The sequence below is a fragment of the Peromyscus eremicus genome, chromosome 3 (assembly GCF_949786415.1).
Source record: "Peromyscus eremicus chromosome 3, PerEre_H2_v1, whole genome shotgun sequence".
Taxonomy (NCBI): domain Eukaryota; kingdom Metazoa; phylum Chordata; class Mammalia; order Rodentia; family Cricetidae; genus Peromyscus; species Peromyscus eremicus.
In genome coordinates, this window is record NC_081418.1 from 96,005,992 (window position 1) to 96,032,182 (window position 26,191).

A 26,191-nucleotide genomic window follows, 5' to 3' on the forward strand; every position below is an offset into this window, starting at 1 on the left:
GCCCTCTCCACAAAACATTGCTGCAGAGGCCTATCACCACTCACATTTTATTGAGGCCAGTAGGCAGACCAGAGGGAGAGGGGTGCTGGCTATTGTGAAGAAGTGTGCCCCTACAGGTAGGGGGCCAGTCAGGCACGTTCTACCTGGCTCCACCTTAGAAAGAGCTTGTAGCATAGGTACCAGTCCTTCCTGGGAGCCCCCAGCAGGACTATGTGCAGGCCTCTCAGGGAAAGAATGGGGAGTGGTAGCTGTCATTTCCACAATGGCCACCCCAAGAATGAGATGGTCATCTGTGGCGAGGAGGGAACAAAGTCATGGCTCATCTCTAAGCGTCTGCTCAGCTCCTTCAGGTTTCTGGAAGACTTCGGTGTTCCTCTATGGATATCCTAAAGGTGAATGTCTGAGATCAGACCCTTTGCTGGACCATTTCAGCTGGTCCCAGGGAAGAGTGGAGCATCCTAAATTAAGGAGCACAATCCGTCATCTGCCATACTGCTAGAGTCCTGATGAAGACAGGCCTCTTCTATACTTTATAGGGCTAGCCATCTTGCCTGAGCCCCAAGAGGCAAGGCACAGGCATAGCAATCTGGAGTCTAGAGAGTAGGTTACTCTCCACCTCCCGTGTCCAATGGGAACAGCCCAGCACCCCGGCAGTCTTCTGAAGTGTTCTGAAGGCCTAGACCTTTGTTCCTGCCTCATGCTGGCAAGTGGCAGGCTATTACTTCAGCTGCAGCTGTGGTAGGTGAGCAGTAAGGAAGAGGTAAGGCATCACATCACCTCTTTCTGTCAAAGAAGCCAGTCTGCTTTCAGATTGGCAATTTTGTTGTCCCCCTCAAATTAACAGCCAGTCCAGAAGGGTCAAGCCTCAGGTGGATGGGGGAGATGGGCCAAGGGGCCCAGAGGAAGAACACTATGAGGCCTGGAGCCTGTTCCAGTCTCACAGCTACAGTGAGGCATGGCAGGGGAAGACCGGTTCTGGAAGGCTTGGTGAGGGCACAGGGCCGATGCAGCTCAGCAGCAGTGCTCAGGGCATGAGGTCTGGTGGGGGTGGGTCCAGCCTCTCTCCTACCCTCCGACAGAATGCCAGAAGGGAGAAAGCAGGCAATGGGTGCAAGGGGGAGGGGATGTTCCTTCCAACCACATTTGTGGAGGATGGGCCCCCTTTTCCAGCAGGGTTTGGGCAGAGCCTCTTCAGGCAAGATCACACATCAGTCATCTCATCCCCTAGTTCGGCATCTTCTGGCTCTCCTTCCTCCTCATCTTCCTCTTCCTCCTCTTCTGAGGTCACATTGGGGTCATCAGCCTCTGCCAGGCATTTGGGACAGGAACAGATGAACAAGTAGTTCTCCCTTCAAAGTAGAGAAGTGACAAGTCAGGCATTGCTAGGATGAAAGAGCCCAGAGCCCGACCATGTCCCCAGCTGGCACCTGAGGATCTTGTGGCGGCTGTGGCGGCTGCGCTCCCGCTGACAGCAGTCTAAGTAGCTGATACAGATTTCCTGTGGGGTACAAGAGGGTGTGACTGCCTATGCCCTCCATCAGATAGGAAAGAGCTTCCCCAACAGCTGCCTATCTATTGTCAACCACTGGTCCTGGTCCAGCATTTAGGCCTTCAATGCCCTTCAACACTGATCCATACCCATGCCTCCAGCAGGCAAGACTCCCACCTGGGTCTGAGACAGACAAGGGTGGAGGTTGGCCTCAGACCCTGAGGAAAACTAGCCAGTAGCCAAGGTCTGTAGATGGAATCAGAGGTTAATCTCTGGATGATAACTTGTATAGGAGAAAATTTCACCAGGCTGTGGCCACCAACCAGGAATCTCAATCCACACTACACCCTGTGGCTCAAGCCACAAAGAAATCAAAAAGTAGCTGGGCACATAGCTCTACTTCAATCTGAAACTTTCTACAGATGTTTGAAGAACTGGGAGGGATCAGAGCACACTCCCAGGCAAAAAGCCTCAAGCCCTGGGGCCTGTGCTGACTTTCCACCAGCCCAACAGAAGGGTCCAGCTGGTTACTGCTGCTCCCTGGAGAGAACCTGCAAGGCCCTATGCAAACCCCTGCTGCCAAGTCCCCTCACCTCGCCCGGCTTAATATCTTCCAAGGCGGTAACATGCAAAAGGAAGTTGTTTTCTGGGAAGGAGGTCTCTGCATTGGGAACACAGCTGTGGTTGCCTGGATCACAAAAGACAGATAATGAGTGAAGTATGTGTGTGTAGAGCCCAAGACCTTGCACTTACTAGGCAAGCATTCCATGACTGGTCTACACCCCAGCCCTTAGTTTTGAATCCGGGTCAAGCTACCCTTGAACTTGTGACACTCCTGCCTCTAACTCACAAGTGTATCTATGCCCAGCAATGAAAATCAGTTTTTAAAAAAATGGTAATTCTAGCTGGGCGGTGGTGGCGCATGCCTCTAATTCCAGCACTTGAGAGGCAGAGGCAGGGGGATCTCTGAGTTTGAGGCCAACCTGGTCTACAGAGCTAATTCCAAGATAGACAAGGTTACACAGAGAAACCCTGTCTTGGAAGAAAACAAAACAAAACAAAAATATAATTCTAAGGGCAGGTAGATGACTCAGCAGGTAAAGGTGCTTGCTTCAAGCCTGACAACCTCAGTGTGATCCCTAGAAACCACTTAGTAGAAAGACAGACCTGACTGACATCTATCTGTTCACCCTGGGCTCTGTGTGTGTACATAAATGTTAAAAACAAAAGGAAGCAATGTGTGGTAGCACTCGCCTTTAATCCCAGTACTTGGGAGGCAGTGCAAGCGGATCTACAATACCAAGTTCCAGGCCAGCTAGGGCTACACAGTGAGACCTTATCTAAAAAAATACAACAAACAAATATAAAAAATAAGTAAAACTGAACTAATATTCTCAAGCCAAGTGGCTCACACCTGTAATCTCCACCCCCATGAGCTAGATAGGAGGATTTGCTGTGAGTTTGGAACCCAACAGGACTATACAATGAGTTCCAGTCTAGTCAGGACTCCAGAGACCCTGTCTCAAAAAAAGAAAGAAAGAAAAAGGCTGGGCATGGCATGCCTATAGTCTCAGTACTTAGGAGGTGGAGCCAGGATCAGGAGTTCAAGATCATCCCTTGTCTATATAGCAAGTTCAAGGTCAACCTAGGCTACAGGAAACCCTGTCTCAAAACTCTTAAAAGGCCTAGATCACTTACTTTGTGGTTGAACACTGCAAGGAAGGGCAGATGTGAGACCCCATTTCCTGTCTTCTGACCCAGTGCCTCTTCCCTGAAGACCGCAGTGCTGATACAATGTGCTTTGTATCATCACGGCTGGCTCCACCCCCACCCCATGAGACTGACCATGTTCTCAGATGTGTCCCATTGTCTCGCCAAGGGAGGCATGGGGCTCTGAGGACATCTACAACAGATCATTTACTTGTCTGCTGACTTGGAACCCCTGACCACCCAGCCTGGGAAGAGAGGTTATTTAGTAGTGAGGAAAGCAGGAGGTGAGAGGCTGGGAGCTGGGGAAGGTCTTTGTTAGAGGTGGCCTTGGCCTTCCCAGGTACTAAGGACTCTTCCAGTGTGAGGCCTCCTCCCAAGATCCTATAGGCCTCAGGCTCTACTAGTGCTTCCTGACCACATCCCATAGGGCAGTGGTGGTACAATGCCCATGCTTCCCTTTGCAAGCAGCAGGGCTCTGTGCACCCCCTTAGGTGGACCTGGCCACTGTAAACATCTGTTCAAACACAAGCAGAAGGCTGGGGATGAATGAGCCTTGGGTTGCTTGGCTCCCAGTAACATCGCAAACAAGCAAAAACAATGAATGAATGAATGAATGAATGAATGGGAAAGGAAGGAAGGAAGGAAGGAAGGAAGGAAGGAAGAAAAGAAACTGATAAGAGCAATAATTTCCAAGAGAATTTCCAAAAAAACACAGACCTAACCCCACTTCTAGACTTGACCTGGTCAGCCCAAAAAGGGTAAACTGGGAAAGAGAACTGGCAGGGACAGAAACATGTGGGCCCATTCCTCCCCAGTGCCGAGACTCACAGCAGCTTTGAAGCACGAAGAGGCCAGACCCTTCACAGTTAAGGAACTCGCCGGTTGCTGTAAGACAGTAATGTGAAGATGCCAGTGGGAAAAGGAAACCACACTCACAGAAACAGACAACAGCTCTGCTGCCCTGCCACCCTCCAAAACAGATACCCAGGCACTCGCCTTTTACCTAACCCTGCTTCTCTGAGACAGGCCTGCTCTTTGGTCTGCACCACTACTATTTATCTGGCACTCTCCCTCCTCCCAGCAGGGAGCCTCTGGGTGGGTCTCAGGACCACTCACCTGCATGTCCTGTGGCTAGACCTGAAGCTTCCCACAGGCACATAGGGGTTCCCTTCCCCTACCATGAGCTTAGAGCTCCCTACAAGAACTGTGTCCACTATCTGACAAAAAAGCTCCAAGGATGGGGGAAGTCACAGCCCCATCTCACCAACCTGCCTCAATGTCCTTGTACAACTGGTCAATGAAGGTGTCCAGCTTTTCCCGGTCCTGAGGCTTCAGCTCCAGCGCATCACAGGCATGTACCCACTGGCTGAGGGAGCTGGAAGTCCCAGCAGCCCATGGTTGGAAACAGCCCAGGTCACAGGACTCTTCATGTCCAAGCATGTTACGCCCAGGCAGAAGAGTCTCCCACCCTGCCTTGTTCTTCTTCTGGAGTAAGGGCCCTATCTTTCCAAAAGAGCAGCAGATTCCCCTGCCTCATTCCTCCCATCCAGGTCGGTGCAGCACCCAATCCATCTTGAAAGAATCTGTGGCTACCTTCCTACATTAATCTCCCATCTGAACCCCGAGGGATTACCTAATAGGTCTAGAACATTCTCTCCTAACCTGGTTCCAATCCCTTGACCATTGGTCCCAACAAGGGCAAAGAGAGACCGGAATCCATCTGGCGTGAACCACTGTAGGGAGAGAGAAGTGAGCCCCGGGCTGCTCTTCCGAATCCAGGGCTGCAGTGGGAGGCTTCTGAAAGCTGGCCTCACTTCAACTCCAGGCCTGGAGCACCGAAGAAAGGCTTCAGGTCGCACCCTCCCACACTTACCTGGCTGAGGGTCTCCTCATAAAGGGCCTCTGTGAAGAGCCTACGCAGAAGTTCCAGTTGGCCCTGGTTCAGGGGAAACAGAGGGACACTTGCAGCCCTGGAGACTTCCCCTCAGTACCATGTAGGTGAGAAAAAAAACTCAGATGAAAGAGGAAAAGGAGACAGCTGTGTAGCCCGAGCTTTCCCTGGGGATAGAGGCTGTACTTATTTCCAACTGTCGGAGGGCTCCAAGTGAGGGTGTGAGCCCCAAGTCTCTTCCTGTTTTCAGTACTTGTTCCAGCAAGGCTGAGGCTGCATGGCTCAGAACACCCATCCTCATCCTCCCTTGGAGCTTCCCTGAGACCTGCCTGGCCTCTGACCAGCTAGGCTCTCTCCTTTATTCTTTGTTTGTTTGCTTGCTTGTTTGTTTAAGACAGGGTTTCTGTGTGTAGCCCTGGCTGTCCTGGAACTCACTCTGTACACCAGGCTGGCCTCGAACTCACAAAGATCTGCCTGCCTCTGCTGGGATAAAAGCATGCACCACCACGGTCTGGCTCTCCTTTTTTCTAGGTCCAGCATAGCAATGCTGATATACATCTTTCCCACAGCTGCATTCCCAACCTCTGTCTGCCTCCCTTGGACAGTCTCTACCCTCTGGCAGCCTCCTCACGTTGGCAACTCCAAAGGAAGGCTGAGGTCCTTACTGTCTTACTGCCACCACACCAATCTCACATCACTCCCTGACTTGTGGACCTCCGGCCCTCCACTCTCCAGAAAACCTGATATGTCTACCACTGCCTTCCTCAGGAGTCTTGCCTTCCACGCGGCATAACAAGCACTCTTGGGTAGGACATGCAACCCCTCTTCCTACTTCCAATTTTAGGTCTGTATTAGGTCACAAAGGTAAATGGTGTCAGGAATGCGCATTCTTTGAAGGGATTTTTAAGACGAGATTTTAACCCCCACTGTAGCTGAAAAGAGATCAAATGTGGAGTTAGTCCCCTAAAGGTAGCCACAGTCCCCCCAGGCTACTTGAGGAGTAGGGAGAAGAGGCCATGAGAGAAAACCAACCTTGAATTTGTCCCCCAGGAGTTTGTGGACAATCTCCTCTTCCTCATTGGCTGTCTTGCTGCAGAACTGGGAGAAAAGCCTGACCCAGTGGTCCTTGTCCTTGGCCTGCAGGACAAAGACACATAAGGGCCATGTGCCCGTGTGGAACAGAGGGCTTATGTTTCTCAAGTCCCTTCCGTCAGGAAATGACCACCACCCAAGACCTTCTGCCCAGGGCCCCTCCCCACTCTGCCCACACAGCCATTTCCTAGCTGGAGCCGGGCTTGCCAACTCAAAATACTTTGAAAACATAAGGCCACTGAGGAAGGACAATATAGACAGAAGTGGTCAGCATGGTGTCTCTCACTTCATGTAAGAGACGCTGTCCTGGAACAGTGATGCCTATCAGTCAAATTCAGGAACCGCTGCTGCAGAAGGCAGACATCTCATAGAAAAAACAAGATAGGCAAAACCAGTGCCTACGCCTCTGCCTGACTGCTGGATAGCACGTGCTGGAGGTTCTACACAGCAAGCAGCTACCCTTTGGGAAAACCCAGGAGCAAAGCATCCGAGAGAGGTCAGGTGACAGACCCAGGGCTGACTGGGGGTCAGCTTCTCTGGCTTACCTGTTTCACCGTGGCCACCATCCGGGCCATCAGCATTATACTTGCAGTCTCTGGAGGATAGTGAACACTCCTGGGGAAAGAGAAAGTATAGCCTAAAAATTCCCTCCCTAGGAGCAAAGCCTGGGAAGCTCATTCTGACAGCCACAGAGACATCGGTTATCAAAGGCTGGACTCAGACAACTTTGTATCCTTAGGGTTTGATGGACTCTCTTGGGGAGTCTGAAAAGGGCTGAAGATGGTAGGGCTGGCTGCTCAGATTAAAGGTAGGGTGCTAAAAACCGTGACTTCCGTTTAAGCCTAACAATGGAGAACACATCTTGGGGATGTAACTCACAAAAGCTCCCAACAGCTGCTGAGCCGAGGCAGGGATGGAGGGAAGGGAAAAGAGAAGAGACCTACCTCCACGCCTCCTGAAGCTTATTGAGGGGGTGCCGGGGGTCATCCTGGGATGCGCCTGGGCACAGGATTCGGTGGTATTGCTCTGCAGCTGCCAGCCGACATTCTGCACTGCAGTACATCACCTGTTAGGTGGGGTGGAGGTTAGCCCCCAGGACCTGGGGTACTCACCTCAATTTAACTGCATTCTTTCAACAATAACCCCAGAATAAGAGCTCAGAGAGGATAGCACAGGGTGTTCTAGGGCATGCACCTAACCTAAGCTCGTTATACTACATGAAGGGAAGAGCACTTTTCAGCTCTTCTCAGACTCCCCAGAAAAAGTTATGTCCCACGACATCTATTTTCTGGACGGGCCACACTGGCAGCAGAGGCTGAACAATTACTGGGTCCTTTCACTGTCACACACTAGACCGTGAGCCTTGAGGAACAGACCAGGTCTGTTCAGACTTTGTCTTGCCAGTGAAGGCTAACTAAAGCCTCCTTGGCCTGCTCCCTTTCCTGTGCATTCCCCAGGGGTGCTCACCTGGCAGTGGGGGCAGTGCTGGTGGAGGTCCGTGCGCACAGTGCATAGCTCTGGGTGTGGTAGAACCTGGCCTGGTTTCCCAGTCAGCCTCTGGGCATTCTCCTCTGCCTTCTCCAGTGCCCGAAGACAGTGGTCACAGGCTGCACGGAAGCCAGACACAGTAAGTGCCCTCTTTCAAGAACCCTCTAGCTCCTCCTGATCCCACTGCTTGTCCATCAGACTCAGTCCATGGGGATCCCTACCTCAGACTGCTGCTCCTTCCAGTTTGTCTCTAGCTTAAGGAAAATAGGAAAAGTCCTATAGCTGGCAAAGCCAAGGATCGTACTTGCTCTGGCCCCTAACACAGTCTTCATCGAGCATGGGTTATGCACCACCTTTTAGTAGGGACATCTAATTTGGTACAGAGCCCTTCAGCATGATGTCCAGACACTTACATAATGGGACAGACTCTAAGTTCTGTCTAAGGGAGTGTCCTCCCCAAGAAGCATTGTGGAGCATATGCCATTGCAGGTGCACAGCCCCAAACACAAAGGTAGGCAGAGATGTGATTCTCAGGTCCTGTTTTCCAGGGGAAGACAGCATTTCCTCCCAGTACCCAGGGGGTTAGCCAGAAGATGTGCGATGCTCTCTTCCAGGCACAAAATGGACGGGCCCAGCCACCACCTGAAGCAGGCAAGATGTGCTCACCCCGGTACCGATAAAGTGCATTCCAGAGAAACTGTGAAGCCACCAGGGGCCTTTCAATGAAGATGGTCTCTCCCTTCCGGATCAGCTGTGTGGCAAACAGTCCCTTTCCCTAATAGGGCAGAGAACAGACAGGGTAAGACATAGCTCCAAACCTGCCACAGTGACACACACCTATAATCCTAGCACATGGAAACAGGGGGATCAGGAATTCAAGGCTAGTCTGGGCTACATAAGACCTTTTTGTTTTGTTTAAAAAAAAAAAAAACAAAAACAAAAAAAAAAAAAAAAAACCCGGGTGGTGGTGCGCATGCCTTTAATCCCAGCACTCGGGAGGCAGAGGCAGGCGGATCTTTGTGAGTTCAAGGCCAGCCTGGACTACAGAGTGAGATCCAGGAAAGGCGCAAAGCTACACAGAGAAACCCTGTCTCGAGAAAAAAAAAAAAAAAGCTTGAAAGATGGATCAATAGTTAAGTGAACTTGTTCCATAATCATGACTACCAGAGTTTGGATCCCAGCACCCACATAAGTAATACAGGAGGTGTCTCTACAAATGCCTGCAACCCCAGCTCCAAAGAAGGCAGAGACGGGAAGATCACTGGGGTCTACGGGTTATTAGCCAAGCTGAGACAAGAGCCCCAGATTCAGGAAGAGATCCTACATCAGGGGAGTATGTGGAATGTGATGGAAGAGGACACTCAATGCTCTCTTCTACCCTCTGTGCACACAGGCATGCACACCTACATATGGATGCATACACACACAAATAAAAAGAAATAAAATTAGGCGATGGCTCAGCAGTTGACAACGTTTACTGCTCTTCCACAAGACTCAAGTTTGGTTCCCAGCATTCACATCAGGCAGCTTACATCCAAGGCCTCCACTGACACTAAGCACATTGGGATACCCTTATGCAAAAACATGAATAAAAATAACTTTAAACAAAGACACAGCTCCAAGAGCTCTCAAGACCAGCTGTACCTCTGGTGAGAGAGGTCATCAGCCTCCTGAAATGTCTGCTCTAGAAGCTGACTGACCTACTTCCAGCTGCACCTCTCTCAGTCCACAGGACTGAAGTACCTGGCCAAGGAGGGAACCACCTCAGCAGCCACCTGAATACCTGGAAATAGACAGTTCAGAATGGCTGGGGGCAAGACCAAGGTTCCTAGCAGGCTGGGGCCTCCTATATCAGCAGTGGCTAGCAGGATGGCACCGTCTTCAATTCCCCAACAACCTGTGCTACTGCTCAAGGTTACAGAGAAATCCTCTATCCCAGCAGAAAGCAGCCTAGTCTGGGGGAGAACTGACCTCTTCCTTGGACAATGTTCAGGGGATGCACAAAGCACTGAACTAGTTCTAGAACCACCTCCCAACATCTCCTGGGAACCTCCTAGTCAACTGCTTCCCACTGGAGACATGGGTATTCCAGTAATTGTGCCAGGCAGTTTCTGAGGTGTGGTGATACAGTGCAAGTGAGCACCTTCATGAACTCTACCTTGTCACTACCGTATTTAAAAGGCAAACTCTCAGGCCCTGCCCAGACCTGCTAAATCAAAATCTGCATCTTTATTTTTATGTTAGGGCGTGAGTGTGCATGTGTGTGTGTGTGTGTGTGTGTGTGGGTGCGCGCTCATGTATGTGATGTGCATGCATGAACGCAGATACTGTGTGTGTGATGGTCAGATGACATCTCCTTTCTCTACGGGATCTGGGGAATGAACTCAAGTTGTCAGGCTTGTATGACAAGCACTTTTCCCCCCTGAGCCATCTCACAGGCCCAAAATCTACATCTTAACAGGATTCTGGCAATTCCTATGAATGCTAAAGGTTAAGAAGCCTATTCTAAGCCAGGCAATGGTGGCACATGCCCTTAATCCTAGCACTACAGAGGCAGAAGCAGGCAGATTTCTTTCTGAGTTCAAGGCCAGCCTAGGGTCTACACAGTGTGTTCCAGGACAGCCAGGACTATACGGAGAAACCCTGTCTCAAAAAGCCAAAAAACCAAACCAAACCAGAGCCTAGCCTGGTACATCTTACAATCAGGAGGAAGAGAGAGGAGAGGAGACAGCCCTTGAACTATTCTCCTTCTCTCTCTTTTTCACACAGAGAGACAGACAGAGACCGACAGACACTGGCTTCAAACACGTTCCGTCCTCTGGAACACTACTAGAGTTACAGGTATCAGCCACCACCTCTGGCTCCACTGCTCTCTTCTGAGCAAGCTGAAGAACTCAGGAGAACTCGGAGCCCAGGCACTTAATGGTTCTGCTGACACTGCAAGTGACAGTGTCCCTGCCAACAAGGAACTGCCATCACCAAGTGCCAGAGAAAACGCCCTGTCACTGTGGTCGCCACAGCAGCTTCCTGTTTCCTTCAGCACTGGTACTGGGTGCAGATGGGTCTTTGCCACACTCACAGCAAATCTCAACCTACGCATAACCCAGAGAGCTTCTCTCTCTCTCTCTCTCTTTTTTTTTTTGACAGTGTCTCCCTACATAGCCCAGGCTAACCCTGAACTAGGTACGGATAACAGGTATGCACTACTACCCAGCTCTAGAAGCTAATTACAGAACAAGGAAGGTGGAATAAAGTGAGAGGCAAAGCCCAGGACTCCCCCTTGACTGCCTTTCTGGAAGCCCTATCTCTACACTTTGTGGCCCCGGGATCAACCAAGCAAAATGAAAACTCAGCCTCAGGTGACCTCTGACAATTTCAATCTTGAAACTGGGTAACTAACCAGATGTAGTGGGCGTGCCTTCATTTTTTGTTGTTTGGTTGGTTGGTTTTTTGTTTTGGTTTGGTTTTTTTTGTTTGTTTGTTTTTGTTTTTGTTTTTGGAGACAGGGTTTCTCTGTGTAGCTTTGCGCCTTTCCTAGAACTCAATCTGTAGCCCGCGCTGGCCTCAAACTCACAAAGATCCGCCTGGCTCTACCTCCCGAGTGCTGTGATTAAAGGCGTGTACCACCACCACCCGGCATGGGCATGCCTTTAATCCCAGTACTAAAGGTTAAGAAGCCTAGCTGGCACACATCAGAATAAAGAGTGAAGGAAACAACCCTTCAACTATTCATTCTCTCTCTCTCTCTCTCTCTCTCTCTCTCTCTCTCTCTCACACACACACACACACACACACACACACACACACACACACACACACACACAGAGGATAGCTTCAAACTTGTTTCATCCTCTGGAATATAGAAGCAGGTAGATAGATCTCTGAGGCAGAGGCCGAGGCCATAGTGGTCTACAGAGTGAGTTCCAGGATAGCCAAGACTACAAAGAAAAATCCTGTCTAGGGAAAAACAACAACAACAACAACAAAAAAAAACCTATAGATCTCCCTCTCCTTTAAGTCCTGGAAGACCAAATGCAGAAAATATTTAGTCACTAAAGCAAAGGAGAGCCAGAGGAATGGTGGTTGGTGTTTGTAACCCCAGCGTTTAGGAGGAAGGGGAATTAGGAGTTCAAGGCCACTCAAAAAACAACAGGGCTGGAGAGATGGCTCAGCAGTTAAGAGCACAGACTGCTCTTCCAGAGGACCCCGTTCAATTTCCAGCACCCACATGGCAGCTCACAACTGTCTGTAACTCCAGTCCAGGGGATGTGACATCTTCACAGCAATGCACATAAAATAAATTAAGAAAAACAACAACAAAAAATAAAAAGCAAAGAAAGAATCAAGAGTTGTTTCTTTCTAATGTTACTCATTCCTCAAACATACAAAAGTATTTCAGAAAAAACAGCTCCAATGCAGATCAAGAAGCACGCAAGGTTGAGTACTGTGGCTCACACCTGTTGTCTCAGAATCAAGGAGGTTGATGCAAGAAAACTGACTACCTTAAGTTCAAGGCTAACCTAAACTACATAATGTGGTTCTCAGCCTTCCACATGCATGGCAACCCCAACCATAAAATTAATATTGTTAGTACTTCATAACTGTAATTTTGCTACTGTTATGAATCATAATTGAATAGCTATGCTTTCCGATGGTCTTAGGCAACCCCTGTGAAAGGGTCATTCAATTCCAAAGGGATTGTGACTCACAAGTTGAGAACCACTGACATAATGGGCTACACAGAGCTACACAGTAAGGCCACATCAGAAGGAAGAAAAGAACAAGAGAGGGGAGGACGGGAAGGAGGGAGGAGGGAAGGAGTGAAGGAGGGAGGAGGGAGAGAGGACAAACTTTAAGAGATGACTATACAAACTCTTAGACCAGACAGTATATTTAAGCCCTTATGATTCACTAGGGCAGCCGGACGGCTCAGTCGGTGAAAATGCTTGCTGCATCCAACCTGAGGACCTGAGTTCCATCTCCAGATCTCACCGTGAAAACACAGAACCAGCTACTGAAAGCTGTCTTCTGACCGCTACATGATGTGGCACACACATGCACCCATGTCTAGATAGACACACATACCATACACACAAGTAATAATAAAATACTTTAAAGTGCATGAGTGAGATTCCATTAAAAAATAAAATCTTCCATAAGTGATTTTTTTTAGAAAAATACAATTATCAAAATAATTCAAAAGGAAGCAAGCCCAAATTAACGAGCTATGCTGGGACCTAGCTAGTGCACAGCAGTGTAACATTCCAACTGGCACCTCCTGGACCTCAAGTTAGGTTTCTGTCCCCACTGATTTGTCTCCGGCATAACAATTCATAGAGATCTAGATATCATTCCTACTAATACCCACAGATGCAGTACAAAGTGACTAAAAACTATGCCCACACTTGTCCCCTCCAATACTTCATGCTTCAGGAGACAGGTCTCTAAAACTGTCAGAGAATAAGTAATTCTCATTCTACCCTAAGTCAGGCTTGAGTGTTATGTGGTAACCTGAGGAAGAGGGCACACAGAGGGAAAAATTACAAATCAATCATGACACATGATTCCAGCTGCCGGAAGCCCATGATAGGCTCTAGGTCCACACGGGAAGGCGATTCTCCCCAGTGGAAGGTTAGGGTAGGCAGAGGAACGTGACCAGCTGGAGTTTTTTTGTTTGTTTTTGAGACAGGGTTTTACTCTGTACCTCAGGCTAGCCTGGAACTCACAACAGTCCTGCCTCAGTCTTCTGAGTGCTGGAATACAGGCCAGGGCCACTAGGCCAGTCACCAGCTGGGATCCTGAGAGAAGGCTGGGACAGAACTGGGCAAGGAGATTGGCAGAAGTAAAAAATGAGAAGGAAGTAAAGAAAGGGGAAGAGCAAGACAGGGGAGGGGTAAGAGAGATGAAAAGTGATTATTGCTGGATCGGAGACACCTCAAACTGTGGGCCCCAGGAGCACCAGAAGCTCTGAGTGGTAATGGGGATGTGACCAGCTAAGGACACACAAGATATAAGGAAGCTGACTTCCCACCCAAGGAGAGGAGTGCTCCCAATGCCTATGGTACAGAAAGACAGAAAAAAAAAAAAAACCTGGGATGGGAGCCTGGACAGATATAGAGAGGCTGACAGCAGATGACTACAGAGCTAACATCTTGAGCTAAGGACCAAGGATATGCACATTATTATTACTCATTCAACTTGACTTTTACACTTAGGAATGCAAATAAAGATAAAACAATACCATCTGCATATGTCAACTGGCAAAGACAGAGAGGGGAAAAATAGTGCTGTAGAAGACAAAAGTCTCTCTACACTGAAACCCAAGAGTGAGACCTTTGCTCTCAGGGGTGATAAATAAGATATGACATAAAGGAGCTATAAATAAGGATGGCTCTCCCCTGAAACACTATCAGTCAACTCTTTAACCAAGTAGAAATGGGCTCAATGATAGGGGAAGATGTACTGAAAGGATGTATTGAAAGAAACAGAGGAGGGGAGGGATGTTCCAGCCACTACCAAGCTGTAAGTAACCTAGCACTTGGGAGGTGATAGCAGGAAGATGAGTTATAGCAGGAAGGCCAGGATGAGCTACATGAGGACCTCATTTCAGACCAAAGAGGTAGCTTTTAAAGATGTAACTTTAATATACATGTATGTGCACAAGTACAATACGGAGTGATTTTTATCTTTATTTATGTGCATTTTCTATTTTACAAGGAACTAATAAAACACGATAATAGAGCCGGGCGTAGTGGCGCACACCTTTAATCCCAGCACTGGAGAGGCAAAGGTCAGCATGGTCTACACAGTGAGTTCCAGGACAGCCAGAGCTACTTAGTAAGACCCTGTCTCAAAAAAACAAAAAACAAACAAAAAACTCACGATAATACAAATCGCGAAATCATGTCATTTTCTTGTTTAAAACCCTTCAGATAAGCACTCGGTGTGTGGGTTCTGGTCCAAGTTCCCTAGCTCTCCAAGTCTCCACCCATACCTCCCTCAGAAGGGTCGCTGGGGTGCCAGGTTGCTTTATACCTCAGTTCCCTCGGCTAAGCACTCCCCACCCACTGCCTCCTGACCGGCAGCTAAGCCCCAAAGCTAGCCAAGAACCCCCGAACCTGGTCCAGGAGATTGCCCCAACCCCAGGACCTCCCAGAGTCTCAACTCCACCCAGGATAGCCGCAGCACCGCCACCTGCCAGTGGGCCCCGTTCCGCGGGCAGGGGTGCGCGGGCAGGGCTGCGCACGCAGGCTCCGAGGCCGAGCTTCCCCCACGCGAAATCGCCACGAGCCTGGGAGCGAGGACAGACCCTGCGCCCCGGGGCCCAGCAGGCGCCAGGCCAGCGCCGTGCGGGCCGGACTCCAGGCTGTGGGCACGGGTCCCCGGGGCGACTCTCCGGGCGGAATCCGGCCCGGCCTCACCTTGGCACTGCTCACAAAACGGACTTCCACGGCGCCCCGGGCACCGCCCGCCACGCCCACGCAGAAGGAGAACACGTCGCACATGGAGGCCGCCATCTTGGGCACGCCTCCGCCTTCTGACCTTTGACCCCGCCCCGAGAGGCCCCGCCCACCTAGCTGCCGAGTGCCCACCCTCCATGCCCACCCCGCCCCAGGACGTGCTGAGCCACACCGACCGCTTCGCTCGGCAGCATGTCAAGGTTTTGGTTGTCTTGGTTGCTTGACCGGGTGGAACCGGGACTGCCTGTGCTTGCACTTTTTGGTAGTATGTGTTTCTGACTCGGTGGCCAGTGTCGGAGTCCACTAGTGATGGCTGACGAAGTAGCCCAGGGGTAGACCCCTAGTCTTTCCCTAGCTACAAAACAAACAAAAACCAAAACAAAAAACCCAGTCTGTTCTTAAGTGTCCATTGTTGCTTCTTTTCACGCTGTCTTGTTTTTGAGACAGGGTCTCACTATGTATCCCAGGCTGACCACGAGCTTGCAGCCATCCTCCAACACTAAACAAAGCCTTTTTTTAGACTGAGAGGTGTGGGACAGCAGGAGGCTGACTTACTCAATTTTCTCTTTGACCCTCATCCTGAAAGGAGAGGCAGTTTAGTGGCTGGGGCTCACTCACAGGTTAAAAACTCCCCTCCCTCCCTTGGCAACATTTTTATTAAGAGTGCAGGTAGAGGGTTTGAGCCCCAACACTACTTAAAGCCAACACGATGAGCTAAGCCTAATACCTCCGCGCTCAGGTGGAGGCAGGAGGACCAGAATTTCAAGGTCGCCCTCAGCTACATAATAAACATAAGGCTAGCGTGGAGTACGTGAAAACCTGTCTGAAAAAGAAAGTTTAGGGACTGGAGACATGATTGGCAGTTAACACTTGTTGCTCTAACAGAGGACCCAGGTTTGGTTCCCAACACTAGTTCACAACTATCTGTATGTAACTCCAGTTCCAGAGGGCTCTGATGCCCTCTTCCCACCTCCTTAGGCACCAGGCACACACATAGTGCACATATACACACGCAGGCAAAGCAATCATACACATAAATCTAAACAAAAATTAAAAAGAAAAAAATTATTTCCTTTTTCTATAAACCCTCCTGCAGCTGGCCAGACTGTCTTATTTTAAGCAGGCTGGACCAGTCAGTGGCTCTGAGCTGACAGGGACTTTCCTGACTTTGCAGAGTGGAGTTAGGGAGCAGTTGTCAGAGGACCTCAGGTGTGAGGACCCCTTAACTAGATGCAGAAATGAATGTACACAGGCATTGTTCTGAGGCTTGGAGAGGGGTGTTCCTGTTCCACAGCTAGATCTGACCACCATACCTTATTTTGTTTTGTCCCTCAGTTGACTGTGTGGTCCTTGAAAAGGGACTTATATCTGCTCTATGGTTTCATAGTGAAACTTGGGGATTAGGTAACAGCCTAGTGATTATTTCATAAGTAATGTTTTTATTTTTTGTTTATTTTGAGGCAAGGTCTCTATGTAGATCATGCTGGCCTGAAACTCACAGAGATCAACCGGCCTCTGCCTCCTGAATTTGATTTTTTTTTTTTAAGTGAGCCAGTTGGGGCTGTGTTTGCCATATAAGTGTGAGGACCTGAGTTGAGCCCCAGTGCCATGTAACAGGCCGGGCATGGTGGCACACATTGGTAATCCTAGGGCTGGGGAGGTAGAACGAGGATGATACCTAGGGTTCCCTGGCCAACTAGCCTACTCAAATGGACTCGCTCTAGGTTCAAGAGGAGAACCTGTCTCAAAACACAAGGAGAGCGGTTAAGACATTTAGTGTTGACCTCCTCCCTCCAGTGAACACATATACATATGCAGACACACAATGAGTCAGTTGTTCCTGAAGGAGACAGCTGTGGCTGGATTCCTTGATGAACAGGACTTTTGAGTCCAGCATTCAGAAAGATTTCCCTGAGGACATGGACAGAGACAGGTTTCAATTTTTTAATTTCTCTTTTCGTTACCGTTTTTTGTGAATTTTTAAGGTTTTTTCTTTTTTTTTTTTTTTTTTTTTACATGTATGAATCTTTGCCTACATGTACGTGGTGCCTGCAGAAGTTAGAAAAGTGCTTTGGATCCCCTGAACTTGGGTTATATGGTTGTGAGCTAAGAATCAAACCCCAGGTCCTCTGCAAGAGCAACAAGTGCTTTTAACTGCTAAGCCATCTCTCTGGCCCCATTTTGTTTGGTTGGTTTTTTGTTTTTGTTTTTTCCGAGACAGGGTTTCTCTGTGTAGTTTTGGTGCCTGTCCTAGATCTTGCTCTGTAGGCCAGGCTGGCCTCGAACTCACAGGGATCTGCCTGGCTCTGCCTCCCGAGTGCTGGGATTAAAGGTGTGTGCCACCACCGCCCGGCCAGCCCCATGTTTTTTGTAAAATTTTGGTGAGTGTGTCTGTATGTGGGTGGGTGGGTGCACTGGGGAAGACAGTTCTCTCCTTCCATCATGCAGGTTCCAGGGATCAAACTCAGATCAAACAAGAGTCTTGTTTGTTGAGGCTTCTACCAGCCCTTGTTTTTGACATAGCAGCATCTCATTGTTTACTCTAGGCTGGCCTCAAACTCACTATGGTAGCTCTGGCTGACTTCAAGTTCACCATCCTTCTGCCTTAGCCTCCCTACTGCTAACACTACAGGGCTTCAGCTAAGGCGGTGGTGGTGAATGCCTTTAATCCCAGCACTGGGGAGGCAGAGACAGGCAGATCTCTGTGAGTTCAAGGCCAACCTGTGCTACAGAGTGAGTTCCAGGACAGCCAGGACTGTTTCACAGAGAAACCCTATCTTGGGAAAAAACAAAAACAAAAAAAAAAAAAAAAACTACAGGTCTGCACTACCCTCTCAGATCCAGAGGATGGCTTCTTGAGACAAGGCTCTGGGTTCCCTTTAACCTGCCATTTAATGTCTAAAAGTCGGGGGGGTTTTTTGTTTTTGTTTTTGTTTTTCAAGACAAGATGTCTGTGTGTAACAGTCATGACTGTCCTGGAACTCACTTTGTAGACCAGGCTGGCCTCGAACTCACAGAGATCCGCCTGGCTCTGCCTCCCGAGTGCTGGGATTAAAGGTGTGCGCCACCACCGCCACCACCACCACCACCACTACTCCTGGCTAAAGTCCACTGTCTTGTGTGCCGGGACTTTTGAAGCTCAGCTCCCATCATCCACCTTCCTTCCTCTTTCCCCAGGAAATTGGGCCCTGAGAACAACCTCCTAGAGGAAGATCAGGCCTTCTTTCTCCCCATCACCTCCCCTTAGCCCAGGAACTGTGGATGAACAGTCTGCACTACAGAAATCAGCTCTTAAATGGTGGAGGCTGACTTCATGAGAATAAGCTCTCAGCAGGCTTCCTGGCTAGAAATGAGCAGGGTGAGAGGGTCATTCGGGGAGGAACTATGTTGTCAGTGCTGGGTGAAAAGGTACGACAAAAGGAGGTCAACATAAATTTAGGGAAAAAAGGTCGGCACTTCAGAGAAGAAATTGGTGGGCAGAGTAGTATATTGCTCCAGGGAATCAATTACATAACCTGAGCTCATGTTGAAACTGGTAACAGACAAAACAGAAAACACTGGGCAAAGCATGGCGGCTTTCACCTGTTATCTTAGAGAGGCTGAGGCAGGAGAGCTTCCATGAGTGTGAAGTCAGTCTGTGCCACATAATGAGAATCTGTGTCAAAAAAAAAAAAAAAGCTGTCATCCCAGCATGTGGGAAGTAGAGGCAAGAGCATCAGAAATTCAAAGTCATCCTCAGATACAGAGGTGGGTGGAGAAGATGAAGAGGAGTAGGGTTGAAATGTGGGAAACTGTACCAAGTAGGCTAAGCAACATGCTTCCCTCCAGACTCCAGGGAGAGTCTTCCACACCCAGATGATCATCCAGGGAGGTCCCTTCTCCACAGCGAGGCCACGAAAGAGTGGATGAATCCGTCCTCAGGGCAGACCTGGGAAAGGTGCTTCCATTCCCTAGGTGACAGGACCTTTAAACCTCACCGGTTCCACACCCTGACCACGGGGCTTGCACTCTGTAAGTGCTTTACAGACCTCCTATCACCCGGGAGAGATGTGTAAGCTGTCAATATACCTGCTGTCCTAGCCAAGGACGTAGATCATCCCATTAGTCTGCTCCCAGGGATCTCTGGCTTGATTGTTCAAGTACATTTGGTGTCCTTTGACCTTAAGGAAGCTCTTCACTGAGATGTGGGACTGGGAGGTGGTCCAGCAGGTGGCCCAGGAAGAAACTAGCCCACATAGCATGCCTCTGGCTCAGTCCTTAACTGCCAGCTCCTGACTCAGCATCTTCACTCTGGATGTTGCCATCTGAGCTGCTGGAGGGCTCTTCCATGGCAGAGGAGGAAGGAGATTTCAGTTTTTGCTGCTTCTGATACTTCACCCTGCGGTTTTGGAACCAGATCCTCACCTGTAATTGGGGGCAGTGGACAGGCATCAGCATTTGGCCATCAGGCCCCTTTTACCCTCCACTCACTTCCGGAGCTGCCCACCTCTTGCTGTCTGGACAAATCTGTTCTTCCTGACAAGTCAAGCATCTCCTCCAAAAGGCCATTCCTGTCACCACCCATTCACCCCTGGTGTACCTTTGTTGTTTTGTGATGGAGTCTCATATCACCAGGCTAGCCTCAGACTCACTGTGTAGCTCCGGATGACCTTGAACTCCTGGTCCTCCTGCTTCCACCTCCCAAGTGCTGGGATTACAGGTGTGTGCCACCATGCCTGTTTTATGTGGTACTGGAAATTGAATTCAGGACTTCGTGCATTTGAGACAAGCACTCTATCAGCTGAGCTATGCTCTAGCCCCCAGCGAGTACTTGTGACTACAGTGTGCTGTGCTGTACTAGGTGACCGTGATAGTGGTGAGAGAGGCAAGGTCCCTGTCCCCTGGAGCTCACCACCTAGTGAGACTCAGAAGATATAAGTGGAGGCACAAACAGAGGCTTGGGTTGATCTCCTTGAGGAGAAGGTCCATCCTGGTAGGGACAGAGAGAAGCAGACTGGGTAGAGCAGGGAGACAGCCTATGGGATGGCCCTCAGTTGACATCAAACTCAAGGTGAGGACCAGAAAGGACAGCAGAGTTGCAAGGGAGAAAGGGCAGGTAAGTGGGAGTTCAGAAGAGCCAGGACACCCGGGACCTTGAAGGTCACAGGGAGGGAGAGTCCCTTTGGAGGCTTGTACATGGGATGTGACATCGTCCTGAACTGCACAGCTGGCTGATCTGTGGGGGCTGGATGAAGGGAAAGGCAAGAGGGCAGCCAGGAGCCCATAGCGGTGATCCAGGTGATCCGGGATGAGTGAGGGATACGCAGAGATAAAGCGGGGCAGTGGGAAAGGGAAGCAATTCCATCTGCAGTTTAGAGGTAGAAGGGACCAGTGAGGGCTTGCGGAGGGTTAGGAGTGGGAGGAAGAAGAGAAATCTAGGATGACTCCATTGTCAAGTAACTGGCTGGCGGGTCTGACCACGGATAAGGAAAGGAACAGATTTAGGAAAGAAAGACAGTTAAGAATTGAGGTTTTGTAAAGTTTGCAATGCCTTCCCAGAGACGTCTAAGTGGAGATTTTAAGAAGGTAGTTAGGGGCTGCAGATGTAGTTTAATGCTAGAGAACTTGTGTAGGATGAGGTTTGATTCCTAGCAGAGAAGTTTGGACTGGGAATATAAATTTGAGCCATCAACTTAGAGATGGTATTTAAACCATGGCTATAGATGAGACTAGATGGCAGGAAGTCCCAAAGGGAAGAGCAGCCTAGAAAGGAGACAACGATGGCTGGAGAAGTTGGAGGAAGGTCAAGAGGAGAATGTGTCCAAGTCGGGGAGGTGTAGTTAATCATGAGAGCCGTGACGCTCAGGAGTCAGCTGAGGGGAGGAGCAGGCTTGTTGGCTATGACAGCTTGGATGTTTTGATGAAACAGAGGGAAAATCATCATGTTGGGGTGACTTTAAGAGACACCAGAGAGCCAGGATTTGATCAGTTGTTAGAACACTGGTCTAGCACACATAAATCTCCGGATTTGGCACTCAGCACCATGGTAAACGCGTGTCATCCTAGCATTTGGGAGGTGAGGCAGGAAGATTAGAAGTTAAGATTATCTCTGGCTATGTAGCAAGTTTGAAACCAGGCTGGGATACATGAGAACCTGTTTCAAAACAGACAGGCAGACACACACACACACACACACACACACACACACACACACACACACGGAAAAGCAGAGTGAATAGAAGAGAGGACAGGATGGGAGTGGGCACAGCAAACTCCTGAGAAGTTTGCCTACAATGGGACAGAGTAATGGCACAACAGCAGGGCAATATGGGGCCAAAGGAACAGTCATAACCTAAATATCGAGTCTCTTGAATACCCACTTGGTTTTGCTGACGGCCCTTGTTTAGTATGGAAACACTCAGAAGGTACTAGAGGAGGCTGGGAAAATGGTTCAAATGGCCCAAGTCTCAGGCTTGCAAAGAGCAGAGTTCAGATCTCCAGAAAGTCACATGAATGCCAAGTGGCCCCCCTGTGACTCCAGCCTCAGCAAGCAGAGACAGGCTCCCCAGAGCAAGCTGGCCCCACATGGACCAGCTCTGGGTTTGATTGAGAGATTCCGCCTCAGCCAACAAAGGGGAAGAGCAACTGAGAATGATTACTGACATCAACCCTGGACCTCCTCCATATGCACACACACTGGCACACAAGTGTGCCTGCACACATGCAAAAACATGCATACACATATGCAAAACACACAGGAGAAATAAAAAGGAGCAAGGACTAGAGGAACATTATGTTTATAATGTGACGCCAAATAGGAATACTATATGACATAGGGAATGTGTAAACCATTAGGGCCTGTCCCCCCAGCATCCTAGTCCAGAAAAAAGGTCATGTCTTCCTCCTGTCCCTTACTCCGAGCCTATCAGAAGGTGGTGACAATCCCCACACAGCCTGAGCCCAGTCCCTGTCCTCACCTGGTTCTCTGTCAAGTGCAGCCTGGCAGCCAGCTGGGCCCTCTTCTTCCCTACCAGGTTGTGCTGCTTTGCAAACACTTTCTCCAGCTCCTCCAGCTGCTGCAAGTTAAACATCGTGCGGACCCTCTTTTGGTGTCTCTCTGTGTCCTGAAGGTCCATGGTAGGTGCCCAGTCCAGAGGGCTCCAGAGGCCTGGACAGTAAGGCTGCTCCGAGCCTAAAGAACGACCAACAGCAGAGGAAGTCAGCCAGCAGCCACCTGCCCCCTTCCCTGCCCCCTACACACACACACCGTTGAGGAGAGAGAACTCAGAGGCTCCAAATCTCTCCCCTCCCCTTGGCCAGGCAACTTAGGGCAGTGGGAAGACGCTGTACAGAAATAACCCCGAAAAAGCTGGGCAGATGACTCAGTAAATCAGTAAGTGGCACAAGACTGAGGACCTGTATTCTGATCCCCAGCACAAAGGAAAAAAAGAAAGCAGCAGGGCTGAGCTTGTGGAGACAGGTGGGTGCTTGGGGAGCTTTTCGGCCAGTCAGTCTAGCCAACTGATGAGCCCCAGATTAAGTGAGAGGCCCTATCTCAAAACTAAGGTGGAAAAGAACTAGAGAGATAGCTTGGCAATTACAAGCAATCGCTGCTCTTCCAGAGGACTCAGGTGTGGTTCCCAGCACCCATATCCAATGGCTTACAACTACTTGTGCTTGTAACTCGCTCCAGGGAATCCAATGTTTTCTCTGGCCACCTCAGGTGTACACACATGCCATACATTCACACATACACATAAATAAAAGTAAAAGCATCTTTAAAGAAAATAAGGTGGAAAGATATTGAGGACACCTGATATTGACCTCCAACATCCACACCTATGTGCACTCACTTGCATACATATGAATATACATTAAAAAAAAAATAACCTGGAAGTGTAAAAGAGCCAGAGGAATAGGAAGGAATGTGTGAAAAGCTGTCTTCTGAACTTGACATGGTTGTTACACCGCTGTGATTACAGGCACACACCATCGCCCCTGGCTAACTCTAGGATTTCCCTTCGACGCCATCTGCTACGGCTTCCAAGCTCCATCCCTGTACCTGTGAGGCTGAGGCCCTGCTGGCAGAAGAGGCGAGCCACGTTCAGTCCGGGCACGCAGGGCGTGGAGCACAGCGGGTAGATGCCCATGCTCAGGTAGGCGGGCAGCCAAGTCGCTGCGGAGCACACCCAGGGCAGGACCGGGTATTGTGACAGGGAGCTGAGGTTCAGGCTGGCGCAGGAAGAGAGCTGCAGAGGGGTGGCAGCTGTCTCACGGGTCTCGGGTCTCGCCAGGATGGCCTCGACAGAAAAGGAGGACTCCAGGCGTCCCCGAGCTAGGCGCGGGACCACTGGGGACGCAGCCACGGGACAGGGGCCCAAGCGCCCCGGCTGGACCTCAGCGCCTGAGGGAACAAGCTGCTGGGGCTCTGGGCCGGACATGGCGCGACCCCTGAGGACACCTACACTGGAGGAGAGGGGAGGACCTTCCCGGCTGTGTAAGGAGCTCAATGGGAGAAAGAGACCGCCCTACTAACGGGATAGAAGACTTGTGAATCAGGATCCTTCGGACCAGCTGGTCGCCAGGGCTTTTAAACTTAGCGGGTGGGAGGAGGCGGGGCGAAGGCCAGACTTAATCTTCCTAGAGTGAGGCCAGGCCGCTAAAGTCCCCGCAGTAGCAGTAGGTTGCATCCCACCAGGGGGTGGTGTGGGGTGGGGTTAGGGGGTGGAAGGCGGAAAGGGGATTTCCTCCACCCTGGTGCTTTGCGGGAAGGACTTTGAGCTTACTATAGCTCACTATGGCGCCCTCCCCCTCCTCCTCCCTCTTTTATTTTAGATGATCTTACTGTGTAACGCTGGCTATCCTGGAACAGACTATGTAGATCAGGCTGGTCTTGAACTCACAGAAATCCATCTGCTTCTGCCTTGTGAGTGCTGGGATTAAAGGCATGCTCCACCATACCCCACCCCCACCCTCTCAATCTGTAGTCCAGGCTGGCCTCCAAATCTTGAGTCACGGCAGAATCATGGCAATCCTGCCTCAGTCTCCCAAGTACTAGGATTACAGGCTTATACCACGGTGCTTGGCTTCACTGTGGCTCTCTGGTGATCCTAGATGTAGGTTCTCTGCCCCTGCTTACGCTGTCTATGATCCCAGTTTCCCCCCACTGCTGTGGGGAACAGCGGTCTCAGGAGGATGGGGCAGTGCCTACTGCCTTGTTTTCCTAATCTTCACCCCTTTCCCAAATAATTTTGGGCGCTGCCTCGCTGCAGCTGGGACTGTGCCTCACACTTGCTAGGCAAGCACTCTTCCAGGAGAGCCCTCTTCAAAGCAGAAGCCCTGCTTAGATTCACATAAGGGCTGGAATTTTAAAATGTGTAAACATTTTATCCATAAGCACAATGAAAAATAAACTTCCTAGACTCCTCCTCCTCCTCCTCCCCCTCCCCCTCCTCCTCCTCCTCCTCCTCCTCCCCCTCAACCCCCTCCTCCTGTTGCTGCTGCTGCTGCTGCTGCTGCTGCTGCTATCAATTTCTTTTCGATCTTTTTGGGAATGTCCTTACCCTCAGCCCAGGGTCTCTCTAAAAAGGTCTTTCCCGCTGGGCATGCTGGCTCTTGGGATGCTGGAGAAGGAGAATCTAGAGTTCAAAGCCAAGCCTGCTCTACAAAGCAAAACTCTGTCAGAACAAGAAAGAAGGGTAAGTAAGCAAGGGGGCATGGTGACACTCTCCGGGAATCCCAGGACCAGGAGGTCAAAGCCATCCTCAGCCACACAGAGTTTGAGGCCAGCCTGGGTTACATGAGACATTGTCTCAAAAACTCAGAGGCTTGGAGAGATGGTTCAGAGGTTGAAAGTTCCTGCTGTTCTTGCAGAGGACCTGGGTTGGAGTCCTACTACCCACTTGGTGGATCCCATTTAATCCCAGCACTCAGCACTCTAGGAAGATTAAGTCTGGCCTTCACCCCGCCTCCTCCCACCCGCTAAGCAGGTGGATCTCTGAACTTGAGGCCAGCCTGGTCTATATAGTGAGTTCTATGCTAGCCTGGTCTATAGAGTGAGACTCTGTCTTTTTAAGAGAACTAGACAGGTGCCTGGGGAAATGGCACAGTAGATAAAGCGCTTTCCAAGCAAGCAGGAGGGCCTGAGTTCAAGTTTCCAGAATCACATAAAATCAGATGTGTCAGCAAGTATCTGTCGTCCTCAGAGTTCCCGTGGGGAGACAGGAGTCAAAGAGAGTGAAATCCCCAGAAACCCCAGGGCCTTAGGAGAGAGGGGGAGAGAGGGAGATGAGAAAGAGAGAGTTCTTGTTTCAGACAAAGTGGAAGGGGAGGACAGATGGCCAAGTCTGTCCTCTGAGCCTCACCATACAGGTACCATGGCACCCATATATACCGTGGGCGCGGGAGCGCACACATTTTGAAAAAAAGAGAAGGGGGAAAGGAGGGAGGGGTGGGAGGAAGAGAGAAGGAAAAGAAGGGAAGTGGGCAGGACTAGTTCTCGGTAGGCAGTAAAGAGAAAATGGCCCATGGTAAAAGTAAAAACAAAGGCAGCATGTATAGTTTAATTAACATCAGGCCCACGGGACACTAGTCAGTCAACTGGTAACACCTGCGAGGTCCCCCAGGTCTAGTGGCCAGCAGAGGAGCCAAGGTGAGACACTGTGAATGTCCCCAGGTCTAGTGGCCAGCAGAGGAGCCAAGGTCAGACACCGCGAGGTCCCCCAGGTCTAGTGGCCAGCAGAGGAGCCAAAGTCAGACACTGTGATGTCCCCAGGTCTAGTGGCCAGCAGAGGAGCCAAGGTCAGACACTGTGAGGTCCCCCAGGTCTAGTGGCCAGCAGAGGAGCCAAGGTCAGCAGATACAAATCACAGATGGACAGAGGGGCTTCAACATGTGGACCACCCCGAACTGAACAAGCAGTACGTCAGCGGTTCCTGATTATCTACCTGGTGAGCCCGGGAACATGACATGTGGACCACCCCGAACTGAACAAGCAGTATGTGAGCGGTTCCTGATTATCTACTTGGTGAGCCCGGGAACATGACGTGTGGACCCCCATTGGTCTGGCCTGGGAGAAGCCTA

At 50.1% G+C, this 26,191-nt stretch overlaps 2 protein-coding genes across 2 annotated transcripts; both read right to left on the reverse strand.

Annotated features, from left to right (window-relative positions):
• Positions 1 to 28: 28 nt before the first annotated feature.
• Smyd5 (SMYD family member 5) lies at positions 29 to 15,214 on the reverse strand. The gene is made up of 13 exons (XM_059258075.1): positions 15,092 to 15,214; positions 8,337 to 8,445; positions 7,650 to 7,789; positions 7,127 to 7,248; positions 6,728 to 6,797; positions 6,123 to 6,227; positions 5,073 to 5,135; positions 4,862 to 4,932; positions 4,468 to 4,574; positions 4,028 to 4,084; positions 2,083 to 2,177; positions 1,428 to 1,498; positions 29 to 1,349 (listed from the first exon to the last, which is right to left on the reverse strand). The coding sequence occupies exons 1-13, from the start codon at positions 15,185 to 15,187 to the stop codon at positions 1,202 to 1,204; spliced, it is 1,254 nt and encodes a 417-aa protein (XP_059114058.1). The 5' UTR covers positions 15,188 to 15,214; the 3' UTR covers positions 29 to 1,201.
• Positions 15,215 to 19,206: 3,992 nt separating this feature from the next.
• On the reverse strand, positions 19,207 to 23,646 carry Noto (notochord homeobox). The gene is made up of 3 exons (XM_059256760.1): positions 23,172 to 23,646; positions 22,087 to 22,301; positions 19,207 to 19,534 (listed from the first exon to the last, which is right to left on the reverse strand). The coding sequence occupies exons 1-3, from the start codon at positions 23,548 to 23,550 to the stop codon at positions 19,388 to 19,390; spliced, it is 741 nt and encodes a 246-aa protein (XP_059112743.1). The 5' UTR covers positions 23,551 to 23,646; the 3' UTR covers positions 19,207 to 19,387.
• Positions 23,647 to 26,191: the final 2,545 nt, after the last annotated feature.